Source organism: Sus scrofa, chromosome 17, assembly GCF_000003025.6.
Source record: "Sus scrofa isolate TJ Tabasco breed Duroc chromosome 17, Sscrofa11.1, whole genome shotgun sequence".
Classification (NCBI taxonomy): domain Eukaryota; kingdom Metazoa; phylum Chordata; class Mammalia; order Artiodactyla; family Suidae; genus Sus; species Sus scrofa.
In genome coordinates, this window is record NC_010459.5 from 52,281,983 (window position 1) to 52,304,667 (window position 22,685).

Here is a 22,685-nt window from a genome sequence, read left to right on the forward strand (position 1 = left end):
AGGCTCTTTGGCGGATAGTGAAGCCACTGGCGGCCAAGTCCTGACACCGCTCGGAGCCAGGCTTCCAGAACCCTCCTTCTTAACTCTACCCCGCATTGCCTTGGGAGAGAGCTGTGATCTCTTGCTTTAGGAAGCTTGTGTCTGGTGGAAGAATAGAGGCAGTGACCAGATCCTAAGAAACTTCAGTAGCTTGTCATTTCTGAAGGGGGCCTTGGCTTGCTCTGAGGGAGCTGAGACCCGACTGGTGAGTGAGAGCAGCCTGACGTCAGAAGAAAGGGTGCTCCCGCGGTGGGGGGGGGGAGGCGGGGGGGCTGCAGGCACCAGGGCTCTGCAGTGGCCTGAGCTTGGTGCCTGAGGAATAGCAGGAAGTCCCACCGGGGGAGGGAGCCGGGGGAGAGCATGGGAGACGAGGCCAAGGTCAGGGCCATGTTGGGCGGGGTCTCAGGCCACACGAAGGGACTAAACACTGTCCTAAGGACCACGGGGAGCCCCGGAAGGGCTCATAGCAGGGGGGTGACTTGGTGAATTTGCTCTGCTTGGGGATTTCCAGGGCTTTCTCTCTACCCAGAGCGAAGGCTGGCTTTCAGGGTCAGCAGCCTCTTGTTTAGACTTGACCGTGAGAGCCGAGCAGGGTGTGGGGGTGCCCTCGAAGCTTCAGAATTCGCCTGTTAGGGGTACAGTTCCTCAGCCTGGAAACACCTCGTGCTGTGTCCTGAGCTCGCTGGAAGCCTTGCTCGCTGGGTCTGCGGGTCCTCGTACAATTGGAAGAAAGGAAAAGGGGCTCCGGGTGGGGGGTCCAGGTCTCCCAGTACATGACTGGGTCCCAGAGACCCCGCCTGAGGAGGCGCCCAGGGCAAGCACCCAGGGGATCCCTCAAGCCTGGAGGTCATTTCAGGCACATGGGGAAGCGAAAGTGAGATGGAGCTGGAGCCATAAGGGCCTCAGGCCTTGGAGGACATGGAAACCATGTCAGGTGTCACACTGTCCCCTTGGCCCAGCCCCGGTCATGGCGTGGTGCCCCCATGAGGGTTCAGCTGACTGCACTGGGCCCTCTGCTCCGCTCCAGTGCCCAGGGCCGTGAAACAGCCTTGCTAATTGGTTGCAAACCACTGTTTGTCTTCGGCGGAGCCAAAAGAGCTTGTTCACGAGGTGTTAGCTTGATTTATTTTTCTGATGGATACTAGGGCGGTGCTTTCCAGAGAAGGCTCTTTGGCGGATAGTGAAGCCACTGGCGGCCAAGTCCTGACACCACTCGGAGCCAGGCTGCCAGAACGGATCACGGCCTGGCCTGCACTTGGGCACCTGTTCGGTCCACACTTGCCCACGGAGCAGTCTGGTGACATAAATGAGCACGTCTGCCAGGGGTGACACAGTAAGGAGTGGTGGGGACTGTGGCGAATCACAGAGCCCCTGCCTTATCTCTAGGGGTGGAGATTTCTGGAAGCAGCCTTGTAGAAAGGGGGGGCCAAAGATTTTCCTGTTTAGGGAAGAAAGCTGGACATGTGGAGTTTTATATAAGTCTTCTACTGTCTAAAAGTCAGCAACTAGGGGAGTTTCCGTTGTGGCTCAGTGGAAGCAAATCTGACTAGGAACCATGAGGTTGCGGGTTCTATCCCTGGCCTCGCTCAGTGGTTTAAGGATCCGGTGTTGCCGTGAGCTGTGGTGTAGGTCACAGACGCGGCTCAGATCTGGCATGGCTGTGGCTGTGGTGTAGGCCAGCAGCTGCAGCTCTAATTTGACCCCTAGCCTGGGAACCTCCATGTGGCGCGGGGGGGGGGGGGTGCTCTAAAGAGCCAATAAAAAGCAGCAACTCATTTTTCTAAATGTTAAACATCTTGGGAGAAAAATCCATGGGTCCAACCCAGCGCACTCCCCAGCTCTGGATGTTAGGCTGATAGCCGATATCTCATGGCCCCCACCTCTTCAGAGGCCTTTGGGACCAGGGAAGAGTAGAAAAGCTCTTGCCTGGCATCTTCCACTTTGCACCAGCCCCAGCGGGAGCCCTCAGCTTTCTGGAGCATCGTGACTGGCGGCCAGCAGGATGACCGAGCATCCCCTGTTGTCCCACCTGTTGTAGTTGTGTTGAGCGCGTGCATGAAGGACTGGCTGTGCCTCGACTTTCTCTAAAAACCCTGGAGGTAAATGATATCACTCGTGAATCAGAGAGGGCTGTCCTGAGGCTCAGAGAAGGCTGTTCACTTGCCTCTGGTCACACAGCCTAGGCAGCAGAGCCAGGATTGATCCAGCTTTGACCTTGTTCAGAGTCTCTCCCCTCCGTCTGTGACCTTCCTGAGTGCGGGACTAGCTAGATGGTGGAGACCCTTGGGCCCAGTCGGCCCTACCAACTTGATATATGTATATATTCAATTTGAATTAGTTGCCAGCATTTAACAAAGCACACGTCACAGAAGCATGTCTACGTGTGCTTTTCTCTCGAAAAAGCAGAGGCCTGGGTTCCTGAGCAGGGACCCTCCTGATCCATCACGTGGCCCAAGTCACCCATTGTCATTACCTGCCTGTGGGCCTTTGAGTTTCCTTCCTGGGTTGAGCACATAGTAGGTGTTCAAGAAATACTTGTCCCTGGATGCGCTTAAGGCTTCCATGGCCCTGGGAAGCAAGCCCCCTTCTCCCCCCAACTTCTCCAGGCTCGGGGCGGCCTCCTGGGCTTCCCTGGAGGTAGGGGAGGCTGCGGGCAGGGCTGCCCTGCCCAGGCTCGGCCTGTAGGAGTCGTCTGTGCCAGGCTTGGCGCCTCCCCCCCCACCCCCCGCCCCTGCCCCCGCTCCCTCCTCTCCCCTCCCCCCGCCTCTTCCCAGTCCCCCTGGAGGGGGACTCCCGGAAGGAGGCCCAGCTTGGCCGGGGCTTTATCTCGGTGGTGGAGGCCCGGCCCCGGCACCAACACAAAGAAGGCGGCGGCGAGTCCGTGGTGCCTTCTCCCAGGCCTGTAGCGGCCTCTCCTGCTCCTTCTGCCCCGTCATCCCTTGCGGTAAAAATGCAACATGAGCAGATGGCAAATATTAACGCAACAATGCAGAGCCCAGTGGTGCTGGGTCCCTAGCCCGCCCCGCTGCCAGCCCCCCGCCAGACTGGCCCTCCTGGAGCTACTTACGTTAACAGAGTTGTTTAACTCCAGATACTTGGTGGCACGCTGGCAGGGGAGGGACAGAGGGCTCCTGGCAGGCTGGTGCGGGAATCACATTTTTCTCAAGCATTGCATTTTTGGTAAAGTTTCGAGGCTGAGTGGAGAGAACATTCCTTTCCACAAGAAGGGGTTTTAGTTGGGGGGGGCACTGTTTGTTGAGGCCTACGTGGGAGCACCCCAACTTCTCCCTGGTCGGTGGGACCCACTCAGTGCATGGTCTTCTGGCACCACCACATCAAGGGCACTACCTGTAAGCATCTTTGGGCCCTGCCCTGCTGGATCTGGGGGGCACGGTCTGTGGCATTTGCACATGCCGGTCCCTGCCTAGAAGACCCTTCCTGCTCCCTGCCCGGCAGTGTTTACTCATTGTTCGAGGCTCTGTTACTTGTTACCCACTCTGGGAAGCCACCTGGATTCCCCCAGACAGTGTTCCTCTGGGCTCCCCAGTCCCTGTTGACACAGCACTTCGGGGAGTCACCTGTGCTTTCGCCTGTTGTTCCCCAAGCCTAAGAGTTTCTCAGCGCTCGGGACTGTCTCGTCTTTGGCTTCTAATAGTAGTTCTGACGATGCTGGTGCCAGCAGCCAGTTTTCTGGGCTCTTCGTTGGGTCAACGCAAGCTAGCACTTTACCTGCCTTAGCTTGTTTCATCCTCACACCCACCTGTTTCGTAGGTACTGTTTCCATTTTTACTTTATAAAGAAACTGAGGCTCAGAGAAGTCAGGACATTTGAATTTAGCCAGGTGTTGGCCCCACTTGATTCTAGAATCTAATACTCTTTGTGGCCCAGGGCTCAAACGTCAAAGATTGGGGTCAGGTAGGGCCCTGAGTGAGGCAGAGGGGCTGGGTGGGGACTGTGGCCAATGGAAGAGGCAGGGGCCCTCTAATCCAGCCAGGAACAGAGGCCCAGAGTGGTCTGACCTTGATTTGTCTTAAGGGAGGTTGAGGATGCAGATTTTCATGTGAAATCAATTGATTTTGAAAACACATCTGGAGTTCCCGTCATGATGAAGCAGAAACAAATCCAACTGGGAACCATGAGCTTGCGGGTTCAATCTCTGGCCTCGCTCAGTGGGTTAAGGATCCAGTGTTGCCGTGAGCAGTGGTGTAGGTCGCAGATGTGGCTCGGATCCTGTGTTGCTGTGGCTGTGGTGTAGGCTGGCAGCTGTAGCTCCAATTGGACCCCTAGCCTGGGAACCTCCATATGCCATGGGTGTGGCTCTAAAAAGAAAAAAAAAAAATCTGAGAGGTTCAAAGAAATCTCTTCAGGGGGCCTTTTGGCCTATAGGCCTCCATCTGAGTCTCAGCAAAGATCCACGGTAAATTGGTGTCTACTACAGAGTCTGGCAGGTGCAGCACCCTGAGGGAGGGAGAGAACAGGTGATAATCACAGCAGCGGTGATGGGCCTGGAGGCCGGAGGCCGCGCTGCGCGATCAGATCAGGACTCCCCGAGCTGTAGGGCCCAGCCGCCTGCAGTCCTGTCCACAGCTCCTACAGCTGGGTACCCGCCCTGGCTTCGCCCCCAGCCCCTTGCACCTTGACAGCTGCTCTGTGTCCACTGGGGAGCTTCACTGGGACCCGTGAACCCAGGCAGCTTGCTCTGGCCAGACGGGCCCCCGTCTCCAGTGCCTGTGCAGTGGGGACCAGGCTCCCCTGCCGGGCCCAGGGCGTGAACCACATGGTTGGGGCACCTGGCTGTCCCTGCCCAGCCTGGCCCTTTGAATCTTCTAGGCAGGGGGCATCACCGCATCACCGGGGATGTGAGGGCTGTAGGGTCCAGGGCTGGCACTGGCTCTCTTCCGCAAGGGGCTCCACTGGATGCAGCACCAGCCAAGGCGGGTGATGGGGCGTGCTCTTCTCCAAATACCCTCTGTTGGGCATCCGTACTTTCTGAGCCGACGTTTGCTATTTCCTCCGTCGTATGTGACGTGTCGACAGGTGCAGCCTCCAGTCTCCACTCTTCTAACCCTCGAGGTCGCCCTTCATAGAGACACTCTGCCGTCCCGGCTCCCGGATCATGATGCACCCCCTCCTCCGATTCTCGCAGGTGTGTGGACCCGACCCTGCAGCGCTCGGAGGGGGTGGTTGAGAGCGTGGACGCCAACCAGGGTGTCACAGCCTCGGCAGTATTGACATTTGGGCCCAGCCCATCCTCCGTGGCGGGTCTCTCCTGCGCGTCGCAGGGGGATCAACAGCATCCCTGGTTGCCACCCCAGTGGCACCCCCCCCAAGTTGTGACACTCAAAAAGACGTCCAGAAATCACCACATGTCCCCTGGATGCTAAGCTGCCCCAGGGTAGGCCGCCCTGTGCAGGTGAGTGGCCCCTGTCAAAACAAGGCAGCAGCACGTGGGGCTTGTCACAGCCCCCCCTTGACTTTTGCTCCTGTCCTATAAATAGGGAACACTTCAGAATAAATTGTTGGAAAAGAAATGAAAGCAGGTGTTCTGGAGCCCAGCAGCCCTGGGCTTGTGCCTTGGCCGTGTTGCTGGCTGGCTCCATGGCCTGGGAGCCGGGTCTCCGCTTCCCTCTGTGAGGTGGGGACGGGGTTGAGGGTTTGGACAGCCACGATTCCCTCTCTGTTCGGTGGACTTCTATCGGGTGCCCTCGGCGCTCGCTACTCAGGCTCTGCGGCTGCAGGGAGGCGGGCTGCCATCGTTGGGCCCATTTTACAAAAGAGCAGCTGAAGCGGGGAGAGGTGGGGTCGCTGGCCCTCATGCGACACGAGGAGGGAAGAGGAGCCCCCCAGCTGTCTGGCTCAAGGTCCACATCCCGAGCGCCACTCGGCCCCTGGAGTCCTGAGCACACAGCAGGTACTCCGTGCTCATGGCCGCTGGGGTTGTTTGGAGGGGCTGATGGTTCCACCCCATGTGCTTGTGCAGAGGCACCACAGATCCCGCCAGCGGGGGCCTTGGATGGGGCAGCTCCCTGGCCCCCGAGCCACTCTCCCCCATGGGTCAGCCTCTTTTTCCCATGCCTCGTGCCAGGACGGTGGCTTTTCTGGCTGAGGTGGCAGCATAGGAACGGGTCTCCTCAGCAGAGGCCTCACCCGAGAACATCCCAGGTGATGCTGCGTCTTGATTGGTCGGGCCCCCCAGGGTCCCCTCTGAGCCCCTCTTGTGCTTCCTCCCTGCCATGGGCCACCTGTTCATCTGACACCCAGGGCAGGGCCTGGGCTGCAGTCCCTGCAGCGTGGAGCTCTTAGCCCGTCACTCTCTGTCTCTGTCTCTGTGTCTCTGTCTGGTCCTGACTTTGACTCTGGCCCCTCCCTGTCTCCGCCTCTCTGCCTGTGTCTCTCCTTGTGTCACACATACAATCACAAGCCCTCACTGTGTCCCCGGCCCCCAGTGCCTCTTGTCCCTCCCCACCCCTGCCTCTCTCCAGCTCCCCGAGGGCTCTCACTGGGACTCCCTCCTCGGATGGCAAGAGAAAGGCAGCGGGCCCCAGCGGGTCTGAATCCAGTCTGTGTCTGCAGGTCACCCACTGCCCCTCTCAGTGCCCTGGTGTCCTTGTTGGACGTGAGTGTGCCCCGGTTGGCGGGGGGGGTGGGACATGCTTAGTGTGCAGTGGACTCGGTATGTGGGTGCTGCTAGATGTGACCCATGCGCCAAAGGATGTGTGAACCTGGGTCCCTGCCTGAGCTCAAGGTCACCCCGGAAGTAAACTCAGAGGAGGGCAGGACTAGCGGATAATTGAGGTGGGCTGCATGCTTCTGACTCCTGAGCATAACACAGAAGTGGAGGAGAGGCCCGGAAAGGGCTGCGGGAGGGGATGGCATGGCCCAGTGTGTGGCGCCGGCCTGGCACTGGGTGGCACAGTGTTCCTGAGTGAGGCAGGGCCGAGCCGAGGACAGGCTGCTGCCATCAGCATGATGCATGGAGGTGGACAAGTCCCTCCTTAGCGCGGTACCTGCGTGATGCCCGCAGCTAGATTAGGACATCTGGAGAAGGTGTGATCCTTTTAATGCCCAAGGAGCCTGGGAAGTTCTTGAACTTGGCCCCGTTCATGGTCAGCTTTGTGCTGGGAAAATAAGTCACATCTCATTAAGCAGTAAATTCATCCAGGTGCCTGTTCCGGCTGATCTCATCACACCTTGTCACGTGGCCAGACTCAAGGTCAAGGCCAAAGTTCCCGTTACTTGGAGAATCCTGTTAACCTGGGAAATTCAGTCAGAGAAGAGGGAATCCTAGGTTTGTTTTTGTTTTTTGTCTTTTTAGGGCCGTACCACCAGCACATGGAAATTCTCAGGCTAGGGGTGGAATCGGAGCTACAGCTGCCAGCCTCCACCACAGCCACAGCAACACCAGATCCCAGCTGCATCTGCGACCCACGCCACAGCTCATGGCCACGTTGGATCCTGAACCCACTGAGCAAGGCCAGGGATCGAAGCCACGTCCTCATGGATACTAGTCCTGTTCGTTACCACTGCGCCACCAGAGGAACTCCGAGGAATCCTAGTTTTTAAATGGAGTGAGGAGCTGGAGCAGGGAGGTGCTGGTTCGGGGATGCCCGTCACTGAGCATCCCTTGGGAGAGGCCCTCCACGACCTGGGTCGAGGGTCTCAGCATTGTGGCCCCAGCCCGGCCCCTTCTCCTGGCACCTCCTTGTTGGCCTGGCTTCAGAGGTCTCGGGCCATGTCCCGGGATGGTGCTTGAGAGGGGCTCAGATGGCAGTAGTCACGGCTGGTGGGAAATGGGAGGCCACAGGCTGGGGTGCTGCTTGCAGGGCTGGTCGCCAGTTTATTTGTGCCCAATGTCGTTGTCCCCTTGCCTATCCCCTACCTCCTCCCCCACCCCCACCTCCGCGCCAGCAGGCATTGTTGAGCACCTGCTCTGAGGCTGGCCCCTTGTTTGACGATGAGCCACTGAGCCACGCCTCTTAGAGGCTGAATGGTGTTTAGGTGTTTGGGGTAATTTTTGAGGCTTCTCGCAAATTAAAAATCGCAGCAGTACCAGAACTGGCTTCCAAAGTTGTGATTTAAAGGTTCATGTTTTGAAACTGAATGCATTTAATACTAAAAATGCAGTGTTGGAAAATTATACCCTTGGGCTGTTCACAAGCTAAAGATGGTATTTAAAGAATTCAACGGGCATAGAAGTTCCCATCGTGGTGCAATGGAAGCGAATCCGACTAGGAACCATGAGGTTGCAGGTTCGACCCCTGGCCTCGTTCAGTGGGTTAAGGATCTGGCATTGCCATGAGCTGTGGTGTAGGTCGCAGACGTGGCTCAGATGTGGTGTTGCTGTGGCTGTGGTGTAGGCCGGCGGCTACAGCTCTGATTAGACCCCTAGCCTGGGAACCTCCATATGCTGCAGGAGTGGCCCAAGAAATGGCAAAAAACAAACAAACAAACTAAACACCACCACCACCAACAAAACCCTGCAAACCTCGCAAGCAGGATGTGGGCCTTGATGCAGTCTGTCCTCCGTTGCTCTTACTCAGATCTCCCCAGTTTCACCTGCATGCACGCATGTGTGTTCCACATCCTAGACAACTGCATCCGTTCTCTCCAGTTGTATTTTATTTAGGCGCCTGTCTCCTCCTCCACAGTAAAGGCTGAACGGTTCCAACCCCGCAGGGATCTCCCGCGTCCCTCTATCTGCACCCTCACCTTGTCCCCCTGCCGCCAGCCCTGCCCCACCCCTGGCAGCCACGAATCTACCCTCCATTTCTGAAATTTCACTGTTTCAAAAGTGTTCCATAAATGGAATCCTACTGCATGTAACCTTTCAGGATTGGCTTCTCTTGCTCAGCAAAATTCCCTGCAGATTCATCCAAGTTGCCATGTGAAGCCGGAGTCCGTCTGGCTGCGCCAGCAGGTGGAGCCGGGGTTGGGGATAGGAGCACAGGGCTCGCGCCTGGAGGTGCCCTCATCATGGAGCCCCTGACTGTAGCCTAAGGCCGAAGAAGGTCACCCAGGAGGCAGAGTCAGCACTTATTGATTAAGTGCCTGCTGTGTACTGGGCGCTGTTCTAGGCACGGGGGATGTGAGTGGCGTGGGGCTAATGCGGGGCCCGAGGCCTGGGCTGGGCGTGGGGGCCGGGAGTGCACTGAGCTGCTCATCTTTTCTCGCTTTGCAGCGGGGGAGGGCTTGGACCCTGATGAGGCCAAGAGCTCTGCCCTGGGGTGGAGGGTGTAGACCAGAGGTTTCCAGGCATCCTGAGTGAAATGAGAAAAGAGCAAAGGCCAGATGGGGTCCGTTTAACCCAGACAGACCTGTCTTCTGGAACGGCCTTTGTCCTTTCAGAATATTATTATTTCTTTGACAAAGGGATGGGGTTTAGGGTGGGGTACGTCTTTCATGTCCTTGCCAGGCACACCGACTGGGTTTGGGGTTGGAGAGGCCCTGGATCCAGCTCCCATCGAGGTCTGTTCCCGCCTCCTGACCCCCACCCCCACCCGCACCCCTCCCCCAGCCCCTGCCACTGTCCCCTCTCAGGGCCTCTCAACACTTCCCGCCCTTCTCTGCCTTATTTCCTCACTTCTCCCTCCTCCTTTCCCGACTCCTGTCTTTCCGAACCCCCCCTTGTCTGGTTTCTGCATCTTCTTTCTGTCTTGTTTTCTTCCTGTCTCTCTCTCTCTTCTCTATTTTTCTCTCCTTATCTTTTTGGTCTGTCTCATTCTCCTGCCCCTGAGTATCTTCGTCTCTCTTGCCACCAAGCTCTCCCATCTCCCTGTCTTTTCCTCTCTCTCGATTTCAAGTGTTAGTGCCCGGATTTCAAAAGCCCTCCCTTTTCGCGCTCAGATAAAGCGCGATGGATAAAATGTCTTAATCCAATCAAGACAGCCCATGAAGTGAGTTCCTGTGAAAGGGCTTCATGAGACCAGTGCCTGGGCCTCGGGGATGGAGTCTGTGCAGTGACAGTGACCGCCCCAGGCTGCCCGTCACCCAGCCACTGGGTGGAGAAGGACAGGTGGGGGCCGAGACTAGTGGACCCAGACTGGAGCTCTGAGGGCACCTGAGTCTGGGGAAAGAGCAGATTGAGAAGAGGCTCTGAGGCCACCTGGACGCCTGGGATGGGGTGACGGTCTGGGCCTTGCCTCCAAAGCAGGTTCTTTCAGCTGCTGCCCGGGAGGGGCTGCTCCGTCCTGGAGGAAGAGTCTTTCTGGACAGGGCTGTGAGGCGGACCCCTGGGCAGCTTCTTAACACCTGCTGGTTCTGGTGGATGCCTCTGTGTTTGCCCTGATGGCTTGTTTGTTTAATGGAGAACAGCTGCCCACGTTAGGGACCCCGACAAAATGGTCGATGGTGTCTGTTTGCTTTCTGCTTCCCAGAGCTAATCGGCGCTCTTTCCAACATTCTTTTGTGGAGTCAACCACCTTCGGGGTCAGCCAGCAAAACCTCCAAGGATTCTCTTGATCGTCAGCCTCACAGTGAGACATGCATGGCTCTGGCGTGACAGTTGCCAGCTGCTGGGCCTTGGCCAGCTGTTGGGGTGGGCTCAGTTTGACAGGCGGCTGCTGGGCTGAGCCGGGCATGGCGAGCTGGTTTGTTGCCTTGGCCAGGGAGAGGCTCTTTTCCCGCTCTGTGCCAAGAGTGGAACAGTCTCAGCTCCTGCCAAATCCGCCCGCTGACATCCCCCCAAACCCGACCATTGCTCCTGCGGCCACCCTTTGCCGCATAATGTTTTCTCAGCCAGGAGTGCTGGCCCTGTGCTGTGCCCAGGGCTGACCATGAGTGACCTCTCTGAGGATGGAGAACACAGAGCCCAGCTTGGAATCCAGCTCTGTCACCACGACTTGCTTATTGGTGGGACCCCCTTGCAAAGCGAAAATCCAGGGCCCCTGTGTCAAAACTTACTAAGAGTTTCAAGACAGTGACTCTGCACCTGACCAAGCCACGGGGCCGCCCTGCTGGTCACGTGCAAATGTCGTGCTCTGAGTTCTTTTAACATGCAGGATCTCAGTCTCCATATCTGTAAAATGGGATTTACACTCCTATCTTCTGCACACGACTGTCATGAGCAGTGATTGAGGGAGTGTAAGGTTTTGCTGCCTTTATTGTCATTATTACTGGTGACACTGGCGTGGTTATTATTTACTAGCTCATGATCCGTGGTGTTCCCTTTGGCACCTCACATATGCTGTCAAGGATGGGCTTTATTTGTTTTTAAATGACCTTTTATTTTGAATAATTCTAGATTTGCAGAAAACTTTTTTTTTTTTTTTTTTTGGTCCTTTCTAGGGTCCCTCTTGCGGCATATGGAGGTTCCCGGGCTAGGGGTCCAATCGGAGCTGTAGCCACCAGCCTACACAACAGCCACAGCAACGCGGGATCCAAGCCACGTCTGCAACCTACACCACAGCTCACGGCAACGCTGGATCCTTAACCCACTGAGCGAGGCCAGGGGTCAAACCTGCAACCTCATGGTTCCTAGTCGGATTCATTAACCGCTGAGCCATGATGGGAACTCCTAGTTTGCAGAAAACTTATCCAGGCAGTACTACTGAGAGCTTCTGTACCCCTCTTACTCCTTCTTCCTTGTTTGCTGCCACCTACATCACCCAGCATAGTCGCCAAAACCCAGACACCCATGTTGGTCCAGGGCTATTCGCTGAAACCCAGGCTTTGGATTTTATCAGCTCTTTCTTTCACATCCATTTGTCTGGTCCAGGCTCCCATTCAGGGCAGTGCATCGCCTCTGCCGTGAGCTTGATTTTTAATGTGGTCTCATGTCTCCGACAGTGGGTCACAGACCTGGCCGGGATGTGGCCGCCCGCCTTGAGCCACCCGGACATTCCAGAACGGGTTCCCTGCAGGCGTCCTCGTGTGGAGATGAGACTGTCCTCCTGGGCCCTGACTTGGCAAAAGGCCCGCCCCACCCCCACCCCCACCCTCTTCCATCTCCGGTGGTGAGCAAATTTGAGGCTACTCCTTTCCTGTTGCCTCAGTGTCCCCTGTGTGTCAGGCTCTGGCTGCTGCTGGGGATCTGACCCTAAAAACTGGCTTGGTCCTCACCTCGGTGGAGCTTAGCCTGGTGGGGAGACGGGTGGTGGCTGAGGAAAGTGATAACTGGACGTGCTACCCAGGGCTGCCTCGAAGGAGAGAAGGTGACGCGGATGAAACAGGGGGCCCTTGGGAGGGTCTAAAGGAAGGGAGGAAGGAAGCAGCACAAGAAGACCTTATAGAAAGTCCTTGAGATGGGACAGCAGGTGCAAAGCTCTCCCATCAGGCAGAGCCCCCTGACCTGGCAGTCCTGTCTTCCTCCAGACTCCACGTGCATTTGGATTCAGTAGCCAGTGTCTTGGCCTAACTTCTGGGGGCTCCTCCTCTGCCGGTTTCCATGCTAACGCTTTTCCTCCCGCTAAGAGCAGACTCTGTGGGGATCTGGAAACCTTCGGGAGCTGCTGCCAGGGTCAGCGTCGCCTCTAACACGATGGCACCAGCCTGTCCCTGCTGCTAGGGTCCTCCCGGGCAGGGGCCTGCCCCATCTGGGAGCCCCCAGCCCTTTTCTGTCAGCCTCAGCAGCCACCGACTGCCACTAGCTGCTGCAGTGCCCAGGCTGGCAGGGCACCGGGCTGGGGCCGGGCAGGGCAGGAGGGCTCTGAGGAGAAGGGGGGCTGCTCTCTTGCAGGCACGGCGAGGCCAGCCCAGCCCCTGCCGACAGGATTGGACACGCAGAGGCTGCTTAAGAGAAATGGGAGGGGCTCTGCTCACAGCTGTCAGAGTGTTCTGGAAGTCTGGGGGCCCCCGGAACAGACACAGGCATTGGAGGCAGAACAGCCAGGCATGGCCTGAGGAGCAGAAAGCCCTGAGGCAGGACAGGGAAGGAAGTTGGGACCAGGAGTGCAGGTTGTGCGGGCTGGCTGGGGGGTGGGGGGTGGGCAAGAGCTCAGAAGAGCCCCTTTGATGCTGGCTCTGACTCTTACCAGCTGCATGACCCTGGGCACTTGACCCCTGTCCCCTCCCCCCACCCCCATCCCTTCCAAGCCTGCTTCCTCCTCCACACAACAGGCCCTGTCACCATACCTGCGTCCGGACTCTGGAGAGCACTAGAGGGGACACGGGTAAAGGGCAGCAGCCACTGGCCTTGGCCGTGGCCCAGACTGGCAGTTCCCACCCCTGGGGCCCAGGGCCCGGGACTGGCAGCAAAGCCTTCTCCATCCCCCCACCTGGATAGTCCCCTGGAGGTGTTCTGAGCACGGTGATGTGAGCCTGGGGCCACTGCCAGCTCAGAAGCCCACAGGGCTGGGCAGGGCCCGTGGACAAGTGAGTCAGGCCAGGCAGGACCAGTGGCAAACTGGCCAGCATGTGCCCTGTCAAGAGCAGCCAGCTCACCACAGCCTGTAGGACCCTGGCGTGGCCGGTAGCTGTATCGTTGAAGAAGAGGAACTTGAAATTAATTTGCTCCATCCCTGTTCTTCCACGTTAGCAGAAAACTCATTTTTAAATTTGCATAAACCAATCCAGTGGGCCAGATGCTACCCATAGGCCACCCGTTTATGGTCTCCAAGTAGACTGGAAGTGGGGGGACTCTCGAGGGTCCCAAGGTTGGAAAACAGATGCTGGAGGGACATTCTGGGTCCTGGGCGAGAGCTCAGCCCCGAACCCCACTCAGCCCCAGGGTCACCTGTGTCCTGGCTCAGTGCTGGGGCGGGGCGGGCCTGGGTTCAAATTCAGCTCTGCCAATTCCCAGCTGAGTGACATTGAACAGGTGTCTCTCTGAGCCTCAGTTTCTCCTTCTGGCAAATGGGAGTAGGGACCCCTGGCTCTCAGCGGCTGGGCCCTCGGAAGTGCTCACCACCCCGACTCCCACCCCACCCCCCGTCACTGTGGTTGAGCTGAGAGAGGTGGGGGCTTGGCCTGTTCTGAGGGACAGAGATGTTTCTTCTGTCTTCTTTCCCTACCCCCGATTTAGGTTTGTATCTTAGCCGTGGAGACGAGTTGCTATGATGATACCGAGTTCCCATCTACTCCACACCCAGTTTCCTCTCTTGTGGGCATCTTGTTTCACTGTGGTACATTGTTGCCGCTAAGGGACTCACCTGGGCAGACAGCTATTAACTCACCTCCGCAGCTCATTTGGTTTCGCTGGTGGTTTCCTCATGTCCTTTTCTGTCCCGTATTGTATTTGGTCATCAACGTCTCCTTAGTCACCTCTGGTTTATGACAGCATCTCGGACGCTCCCGGTTTTTGACGGCCTTGGCAGTTCTGAGGATTATGGGTGAGGTATTTGGTACACTATCCCTCAATTAGGGCTGATCTGATGTTTTTCTCGTGGTTACATCGGGGTGACGGGTGTGGGGGGCGCGTCAGACCGCGGAGGTGAGGTGTCCTTCTCGTCACGTCGGATCCTGGAGACATGCTGCCAACATGGCGGCGCCCTGACGAGGTTGACCTTGACCATCTGGCCAAGGCAGCGTCTGCCCGGTTTCTCTGCAGGGCAGTTGCTCCCTCCCCTGCTCTCCCTACTCAGAGGGAGTGGAGCTCCTGGAGGGGCAGTAGGTATATCAGTTATATGGAATTCCATTTTACCTTTTGGAAGAACTCTTTGTAGATCTAGAGATTTTCACTTTTTTGGCGATCATTCCATTTGATCATGCAGACAACCTGGATTGAGTCCTGGCTCTGCATACTTACTAGCATGCGTCTGTCAGGTTTTGGTGACTCAACAGAAATCTAACTAAAGTGGTTTAATCAAAGAGGGTTTGTGGTTTTTCCTCATGTGATAAGAAGTCCTGAGTAGCTAGTTGATCCTTCTGGCTGCTACCCTGCCATCCTTAGCCTGTGACTTTCGTCCTCATGGTCCCAATGTGGCTGCAGTACCTCCAGCATCACTGCTGAGCTCCAGGGAACCTGTGAAATTGATGGCATGATCTTCACTTTACAGAGAGGAAGGTGAGGCTCAAGAGCATGAGAGATCTCTACCTTAAAGGTTTAGACCTCTCCCTGTGAGAATTAAAGATAACATATATGACCTGGGTCACAGGAGGTGCTTGTTTTTCCAGAACAGTGGGCCTCTCCAAGCACCAAAGGGCTGTCTGGTAACCTGGGACATGAGAATGAGCCCGCTGGCTACGTGAGCTTCCACAAAAGGTTGACCCAGACTTTAGAACCTCAGAACCCCCAGCCCAGGCATGGGACAGGGGTGTGGCCTGCTGCTTTTGTGGTGGAGGACGCTTAGTGAGCCAGGACAGCCTGGAGTTACACTGATGACACAAGTGCAGCTGACTGAAGAACGCTCAGGCCCTGGGACAGTCAGCAAGGTGGGCCCGACTCTAAATCCTGCAGCCTGTGTCTGGGGACCTCTGACTTCATGTCACTTGCATAGAAAGTACAGGGACAGGTTTGTTAGTCCTGTTCTATTTAGGAAGAGAGATTTAATTCAGGGGCAGACTGCGGCTTTGCGCCCAAATCTGGCCCGCCCCCATCTTTGTAAATAAAGTTTTATTGGCACACAGACATGCCATTACTTTACACACTGCCTGTGGCTACTCTGCTGCCACAAGAGCAGAGCGAGGAGTTGTGGCAGAGACCGTGCAGCTTGCAAATATTTACTCTCTGGTCTTTTGCACATGCGCCCACCCTGGCCTGAAAAGAAAGCAGTCCGGGATCAGGAATATGCAGCCAGGAGTTCCCGTTGTGGTGCAGCAGAAACGAATCCTACTAGTATCCATGGGGTTGCGGGTTCGATCCCTGGCCTCGCTCAGTGAGTCAGGGATGCAGCATTGCTGCGAGCTGTGGTGTATGTAGGCCGGCAGCTGCAGCTCCGATTAGACCCCTGGCCTGGGAATTTCCATATGCCACAGTTGCAGCCCTAAAAAGCCAAAAAAAAAAAAAAAAAAAAAAAGGAATATGCAGCCAGGGCTTCCAAGGGGTTGTGGGGGATTTTCTGGGAATACGAGAGGGCAGGTAGCACAGGCCCTGAGGTGGGGGGCTTGGCTTCAGCAAGCAGTGAACTGAACCCAGAAGAGAGGTTCTGAACCCAGGCTGGCCCAAGGTTTGCCATGGGCTGCAACACCACTTTGTGGGCGAAACTCAGCCTCTGTCCACCACTGCCGAATAGAAACGCGGAGCCCGAGTTTGGGGCGAAGCAGAAACGCGCAGCTTTTATTGATTTGCCCGGCGGGCAGCTGAGGCCCTAAAGACGGCGGCCTCTCTGGGGAGGGACAGGAGGGGGTCTGAGGGGTTGGGGGTGGAACACAGACACGCCTCAGGGAAGTCGCCAGCTTGTGTTCCTCTTCAAAGCTGGTGTCAGGCATCCCGGGGCGGCGTCTGGTGGTCCTTGAGGTCCTCGCCCGTGACCTTCTTTCTGGAAGGAGGTAGTTGAACTTCATCAAGAGTTGACCTCTTCCGTTTGTTGGGGGTTTTAGCTCTGCAGAAGCACTCAAAGATATTGTTCTGTGTGTTCTTTGAGGCAAACCCGGACCCTGCCCCAGGCTGCCTCCCCTCCCTGCCCCAGTGAGCAGCTGTCTGAATCTGCCCTTTCTGGAGGCTGAGCAAACAAAAAATGGGGGACCCAGAAAGCCTGTGGTTCCCAGGAGCCCCACAGGGTCCAGCTGGACGTCATTTAGGGTCTTTGTCGGAAAGGGAGCTGCTTGGTGCACAGATGCCCGAGGGGCCAGCCCTGAGGTGTCTGCCGCCAGAAGCAGCAGGTTCCAGAAAGGTTATGTGGTCTCGTGGGGCCAGGGGCCATGAGGGGCTGTGGGCCCGGAGCTTCCAGATCATCTGATTTTCCAAGAGAAGCTAGCTGGCACCCGGGTTTTCCTGAGAGATCTCCTGATTTATTTATTTATTTATTTATTTATTTTTGCAGTTATTTCAAGTTTTTAAAAAATCATGGAGCTGACCAAACACACGCATGCGCTGGTGTGTGGGCTGCAGCCTTGGGAACTCCGGGTGGAAGTGAGGGAGGTGTGGGAGGCCCTGTGCTGCAGCTCCGGGGCCTCCTCTGGGCTGGGCTGGGCGCTCAGGCTGGTGGGGGCACGTGGGAGGGAGGGGCGAGGCCCTGGACCTGCGGTGTCAGGTTTCCCAGGCTGGTGGAACGTTCTGCCTGAGGCTGGGGGGCAAGAATCTTCTTCGTAGCAGCTGTAGGCCGGGGTGGGAGGTGGCGCTTTCTGAAGCCCCCCTCTGAGATTCTCCAGGATTTGGGTTCGAAGCAGGAGCTCTGAGGGGTGCAGGCAGAGGCTGGACTCGCAGCCAGAGAGGTCTGAGTGGACCCCAGCTCCACGGCTCCCTGCCTCCTGTGACCTCTGAGTCAGGACCAGCTCTCCTATCGCAGGCCGTCCTGAGAGTCCAAGAGAAAAAGGGCTGGGTTTCCTCGGCATCCTGGGGTGCCCGTGCCTGGGGCCTGGCCCCATGGTGTGGTCCTGCCCACCTGACCACATCTGGGGCATCTGGCGATTTTCAGTCTCACACCCCAGCCCTCACCTGCTGATTCAGCCGCTGGTTTCCAGGCGCTTGCTTGCACCACTGTGGGTTTATTATTTGCTTTAGGCAGGATGCTTGGTTGCAAATGACCACAGCCCAGGTCAACTTAAGCAGAGGAGAGAATTCTGTGGTCTCATGATCAGGAAAAGTCCCAAGTTAACCCTGATCTGGAGCAAAATTTGATTCGGGCGATCGAATGATATTGTCAGGACCCTGGGCTGCTTCATCTTCCAACTCTGCTTTCCTGTGTTGGCTTCATTCTCAGGCGGGCACCCCCAGTGTGATGGCAGAAGTGACCCTCGGGCTCATGGCCACCCTCACAGGAACTTGGGAAGGGATGGGGGCAGGAAGCATCCCTGCCCCCAGTAGCCAGAGTCCCAAGGCTGTTTCTCATTGGACAAGCTTGGGTCACCTGCTCACCCCTGGGCCAATCATGGCTTGGGTGGGTCAGGCCTCCTCTCATTCCTTCTTCAACTGTGGGAGTGGGGAGCTCAGTGCAGATAGAGAGCTAGCACCAGTGATCCTGCAGGACAATCAAGATACCAATACAGGGAGTTCTCACTGCGGCGCTGTGGATTAATGATCCGGCTTGTCTGCTGTGTTTCCAGTTCTGTCCCTAGCCTGGCACAGTGGGTTCAAGGATCCAGGCTTGCTGTACCTGCAGCACAGGTCGAGGCTATAGCTTGAAATCACTCCCTGTCCCGAGAACGTTATATGCCGCGGGTATGGCCATTTAAAAATAGCAACAACCAGTACCAGCCTGCTCTCCAAGAACACACTTGGGGGCTGAAAAGGCCATTCTTCAGAGCCCCTGGCTCAGCTCAGGCCACCCCTCCCTGGCTGACTGCAGGCCCAGATCTCCAACAAGCCATGAGTCACTTGCCCACAAAATTTCCCTGAACCCCAGGATGTTGTCAGGAGCTTGGACCTGGGCCAGCATGGAGCTGCACCAGCCCCCACGGCCTTTCTTGCCTCCTTCCAGGCTGGGGCCCCTTTGAAAAGCGAAGAGAGCTTGTTAGGAGTGGCCCGCTCTCCTGAGCCCCTGTGGGGTCCTGGCCAGCGGCTTCCCCTGGTCAGCGCCCACAGCAGCTCCCCAGGGATCCACGGGCCCCGGTGGAAGGCTCGCCGCGCCTTGCCTTCTGAACGCAGGAGCACGCGTCCCTCCCTCGTCAGGAAAGGTGTCGCCATTCCTTTCATCAGATCCCGCTGGAACTAGAGATGCAACTACATGGGAAAGCTGCCACGAGTCTCTTAGGGCTACTTCTCCTGGGTTCCTTCACCGTCATATTGATTTTCCCCTTTTTTGGGAGCCTGTCTCCTTGTGGGAGGAGGCAGAAGTCCCATCCCTGTTGGTAGAACCGTTTCAGAAAGAAAGGGGAGTCAGGACGAGGCCCAGCACCCACAGGAGAGGGGCCCCGGCTTTCGCCTGGCCTGGCCACTGACCCTTGGGGCCCCTGAGGCCTTGCCTGGGTCCTGAGATCAGGAGGAGACGCCTGTCTTTTCAGGATCACCAAGTGCACTTTGGCCCCCAAGCCATGTGTCAGGACCAGGGAGCTGGTCTTTGAACTGCTCAGACTCACCTCGGTGTTGCATTTTCTAGGTATTACAACAGCCAGCTCTCAGGAGAAACAGGATGAGAATATCCTGAAATGATGGCTTATCCACAAAGCACATCCCTCAGGCTGTGAGAGGCACCTGTGCTCATTTCCCAGTCGTGTTTTGTCGCGATGTTATCGGAGGACTTGAGTCCAGTCCCTCAGGCAGGTGCTGGGAGAAGCAGGGCAAGCGTGTCCCCCGTGTCCCCAAGGGTGCTGAGCCAAGAGTGGCGAACCTGGGACTGACTGGATGGAATGTTCTCTGGTCCTTTTGGTGAGGCTGGCCCTTGGCCGTGGTGAAGTGCTCGTCCTGGTTTTCCAGGTGTGGTGATGCGGGAGGTCCGTGGTCCCTGGACGCCCGGGGGCATCCTGCCTCGCCCAAAACCCTTTGGTGGTTTCCTTCTGCAGCAGAGAGAGGGCTCGCCGCAGGGTGGTTTCAGGGCTTCGGGGCATTGGAATCTGTTCACTCTCACCCTAGTCTGGCCTGAGAGGTCACCTTTAAGGGACACCTGCAACAGCCTCCCACCTGGTCCTGTCTTGCCCCCGCAGTCTGGTGTCTGCTCCAAAACACTTGTCTGCTTACACATACTCGTGGTCACTGGCTGCAGTGGCTCCCCGGCCTCTCTGGATAAAGTTCTTAGCATGACCTCCAAGAGCCCAGGTCATCTGGTCCTGGTTCATAGCTTCATCCCTGTCCACACGCCAGCCTGGCCCAACTCCAGACTGAGCTGCTTCCGGGCCCTGGCCCAGCGCCCCACACGTCCCTGTGCACAGGGCGTCTCCACAGCCTGGACCACTGCCCGTCCTGCCGCCCCTCCGCACAGCTCCTCCTGATGGGCGCTTGGGGTCTTAGATACTCAGCCTCCGGAAACCTCCTGATCCCTCCAGGATGAGTTGAGCCTCTTCTGGGTTCCGAGGGCCTCCCTCGTCACCCAGTGGTGGCATTTTCCTATTGGTTCCTTTGTCTCGGGACAGACAGGGAGCCCCGTGATGGCTGGGGCTGCATCTTGTTCATAGCTGCGCCCCCGCGGCACAGGACAGACGTGGCTGGGCGCGGGCACTCGGGAAGGTAGTGGTCGAGTGGACAGATCCTCCCTGAGCTTGGTCTCCCCACCTCTGCGATGGGGAGGCTGGTCGCACGCAGTGTCATCCTGGGGAACAAGCTTGGGGGGACGGCTAAGTACACACGCAGCACAGTGCAGGGCTCGCAGACGGGCTGGGCTTTGGAGGAGCCGTTATGCGTCACCGGCTAGAGCCCCACCCTTGCCGTGGCACCCGTGCCCACAGCTGAAGGCTGGGGCAGAGCTAGGGCTCGGGCAGAGCAGGCCTGTGGATCAAAAGGTAGAGAGAGCTGAGGGACCCCAGGCGGAGCCGTGCAGAAGCCTCCTCCCTCTGCCCCCGAGCCCCACGTTCCAGCTTACCTCCTTGTTGGGTCCGCCCTGCAGACCCTCCCTCCTCTGAGCAGGTCGCTGGCCTGGCTCTGGAGAATCACTGAGAGCTTTGAAATACCCCCATGCCCAGGCCACTCCCCAGACCAGTGACATCAGACTCTGGGGGCGGGGCCTGGGCCTCAGCCGGCTGTAGTTCTCCCAGGGGGTTCCACACACAGCCAGGTTTGCAAAAAACTTTTTTTTTTTTTTTTGTTTTTTTAGGGCTGCACCTGTGGCATATGGAGGTTCCCAGGCTAGGGGTCAAATCAGAGCTGCAGCTGCCAGCCTACACCACAGCCACAGCAATGTGGGATCCAAGCCGTGCCTGCGACCTACACCACAGCTCACGGCAATGCCGGATCCTTAACCCACTGAGCGAGGCCAGGGATCGAACCCGCATCCTCATGGATACTAGTCAGGGTTGTAACCCAGTGAGCCACAACGGGAACTCCCAAGAAGCAGTGTTTAAAGCAGTTCCCTTAAAACTGGTTAGTCCTTGAGATGGAAGGGTTGGGAGGGTTGCTTGATGGAAAAACCTCCCCTCCCCAGCCTCCCTGCAACAAAAATCCACACCAGAAGTCAGTAAGAACTTTTGAGAAAGGTTCTATTAAAAAGAAAAGTAGGAGTTCCTGCTATGGCCCAGTGGGTTAAGGATCCAGTGTTGTCTCTGAGACGGCGTGGGTTCGATCCCCGGCCCCAGGGCAGGGGGTTAAGGATCTGATGTTGCTACACCTGTGGTGTAGGTCCCAGCTAAGGCTCAGATTTAATCCCTGGCCCAGGAACTTCCATACACCACGGGTGTGGCCAAAAAAGAAAAAAAGGTAGCGCATGCACATGGCCCAGGCTTCAGGCGGCACAGGTGGCAAACGGTCAGAGCAGCAGCAACTCTCCCAGCGGCCGGCGCACCCCTGAGGCCAAGCACCCCTTCCTGGTCTGGGGGCGGGAGGGCCACCTTGCTTCCTCGGGCATCCTGTCTTGGTGCCTGGCTCCCCCTGGTCTCTGTGATGCCACGGAGCATTCCGTGCACATGAGCGGCGCTGCCTAGCACCTGTCAGGCAGGCTGGCTCTGGCTGTCCCAGGCAGTGTCACCAAAAATCCGTGGATGCTTTGGCCACGTGGGCCACTGTCCGTGCGGGATGAAGTCCTGCGAACCGGAGCTCTGGGGTCACAGGACAAGTGGCTCCACTTGGCTGATGGGGCGCCTGGTCTCCTTTCCAGAAGCCGTGGACGCCGGCAGGCCCGACTTTCCAGCTGCCCGCGTTGTACAGAACAGAGGACTATTTTCCCGTGGACGCCGAGGAAGCGACACCCCGGGCCCCCAGCTGCCGAAGGCGTCTGTGACCTCGTGGTCCCGCCATCAGGGACGTCGGAGAGTGAAATCTGTGTGCCGAGGAGATTGGTTCTGTTCTTTTTGTCTGGTCCTGGATTCCTTTTCTGACTTTTCCCCTGTGTCTCATGGGCCCATGTGGTTTGGAGAAGCAGGTGGAGCCCGCGGGTGGCGGAGCCTCGGAGGTGAGCTGGAGAAGGCCTTTGTCACCCGCGTTTGGCCTGCCTGGTGTTCGGGACGAGGGCCGCCTGGGTGACAGGCTGTGGGGACTCCTCGAAGGGCTTTGCTCAGTAATCATGGAGTGTCACCCGGTGCCGCCTCGGTGCCTGGCTCCAGGTGCATCTGTGTTGGCAGGTTGTCTGACTCCCAGTGCCCCCCACCCTGTGAAGCATCTCAATAAAGGTGACAAGAGGTCACTTATGGTCTGGATGTGAATGTTCCCTTGAAGGGCTCCTGCCACCAGGTCAGGCCTGATTCTCAGAATCTGCTTATTATGAAGCCCCTCGTCCCAGGGGAAGGGGCGGCTCTGGCCCCCAGCAGGGATCATTAGCACTTCCTGGGATCTTCCAAGGCGCGCTGGCTTTCATTGCTTCTCAGCAGATGAGTTTCCCTGCTATTGTCCTGAAATGCTGGATTCCTCACTTCGGTGATGGATATTTCTAGTTTCTGGAATCCGTCCCAAAGCCGAGAATGAACACACACACGCACACGCACACGCACACACTGTAGACCACATTTCAAGGAAATGTGACATCGCGAATCAGGTGAACTAGCAGTAGCAAAGCAAGAAAAAAGTTGAGTCTTGCTGATTTGAGAACAATTTT

General features: G+C 57.2%; 1 protein-coding gene across 1 annotated transcript in view; it reads left to right on the forward strand.

The window, feature by feature from the left end:
- BCAS4 (breast carcinoma amplified sequence 4) overlaps positions 1–22,277 on the forward strand; it is a 64,901-nt gene extending 42,624 nt beyond the window's left edge. The window contains exon 5 of the mRNA NM_001123082.1: positions 21,753–22,277. Coding sequence (NP_001116554.1) covers positions 21,753–21,875 — 123 coding nt within the window. The 3' untranslated portion in view covers positions 21,876–22,277. The remainder of the gene's footprint in view (positions 1–21,752) is intronic.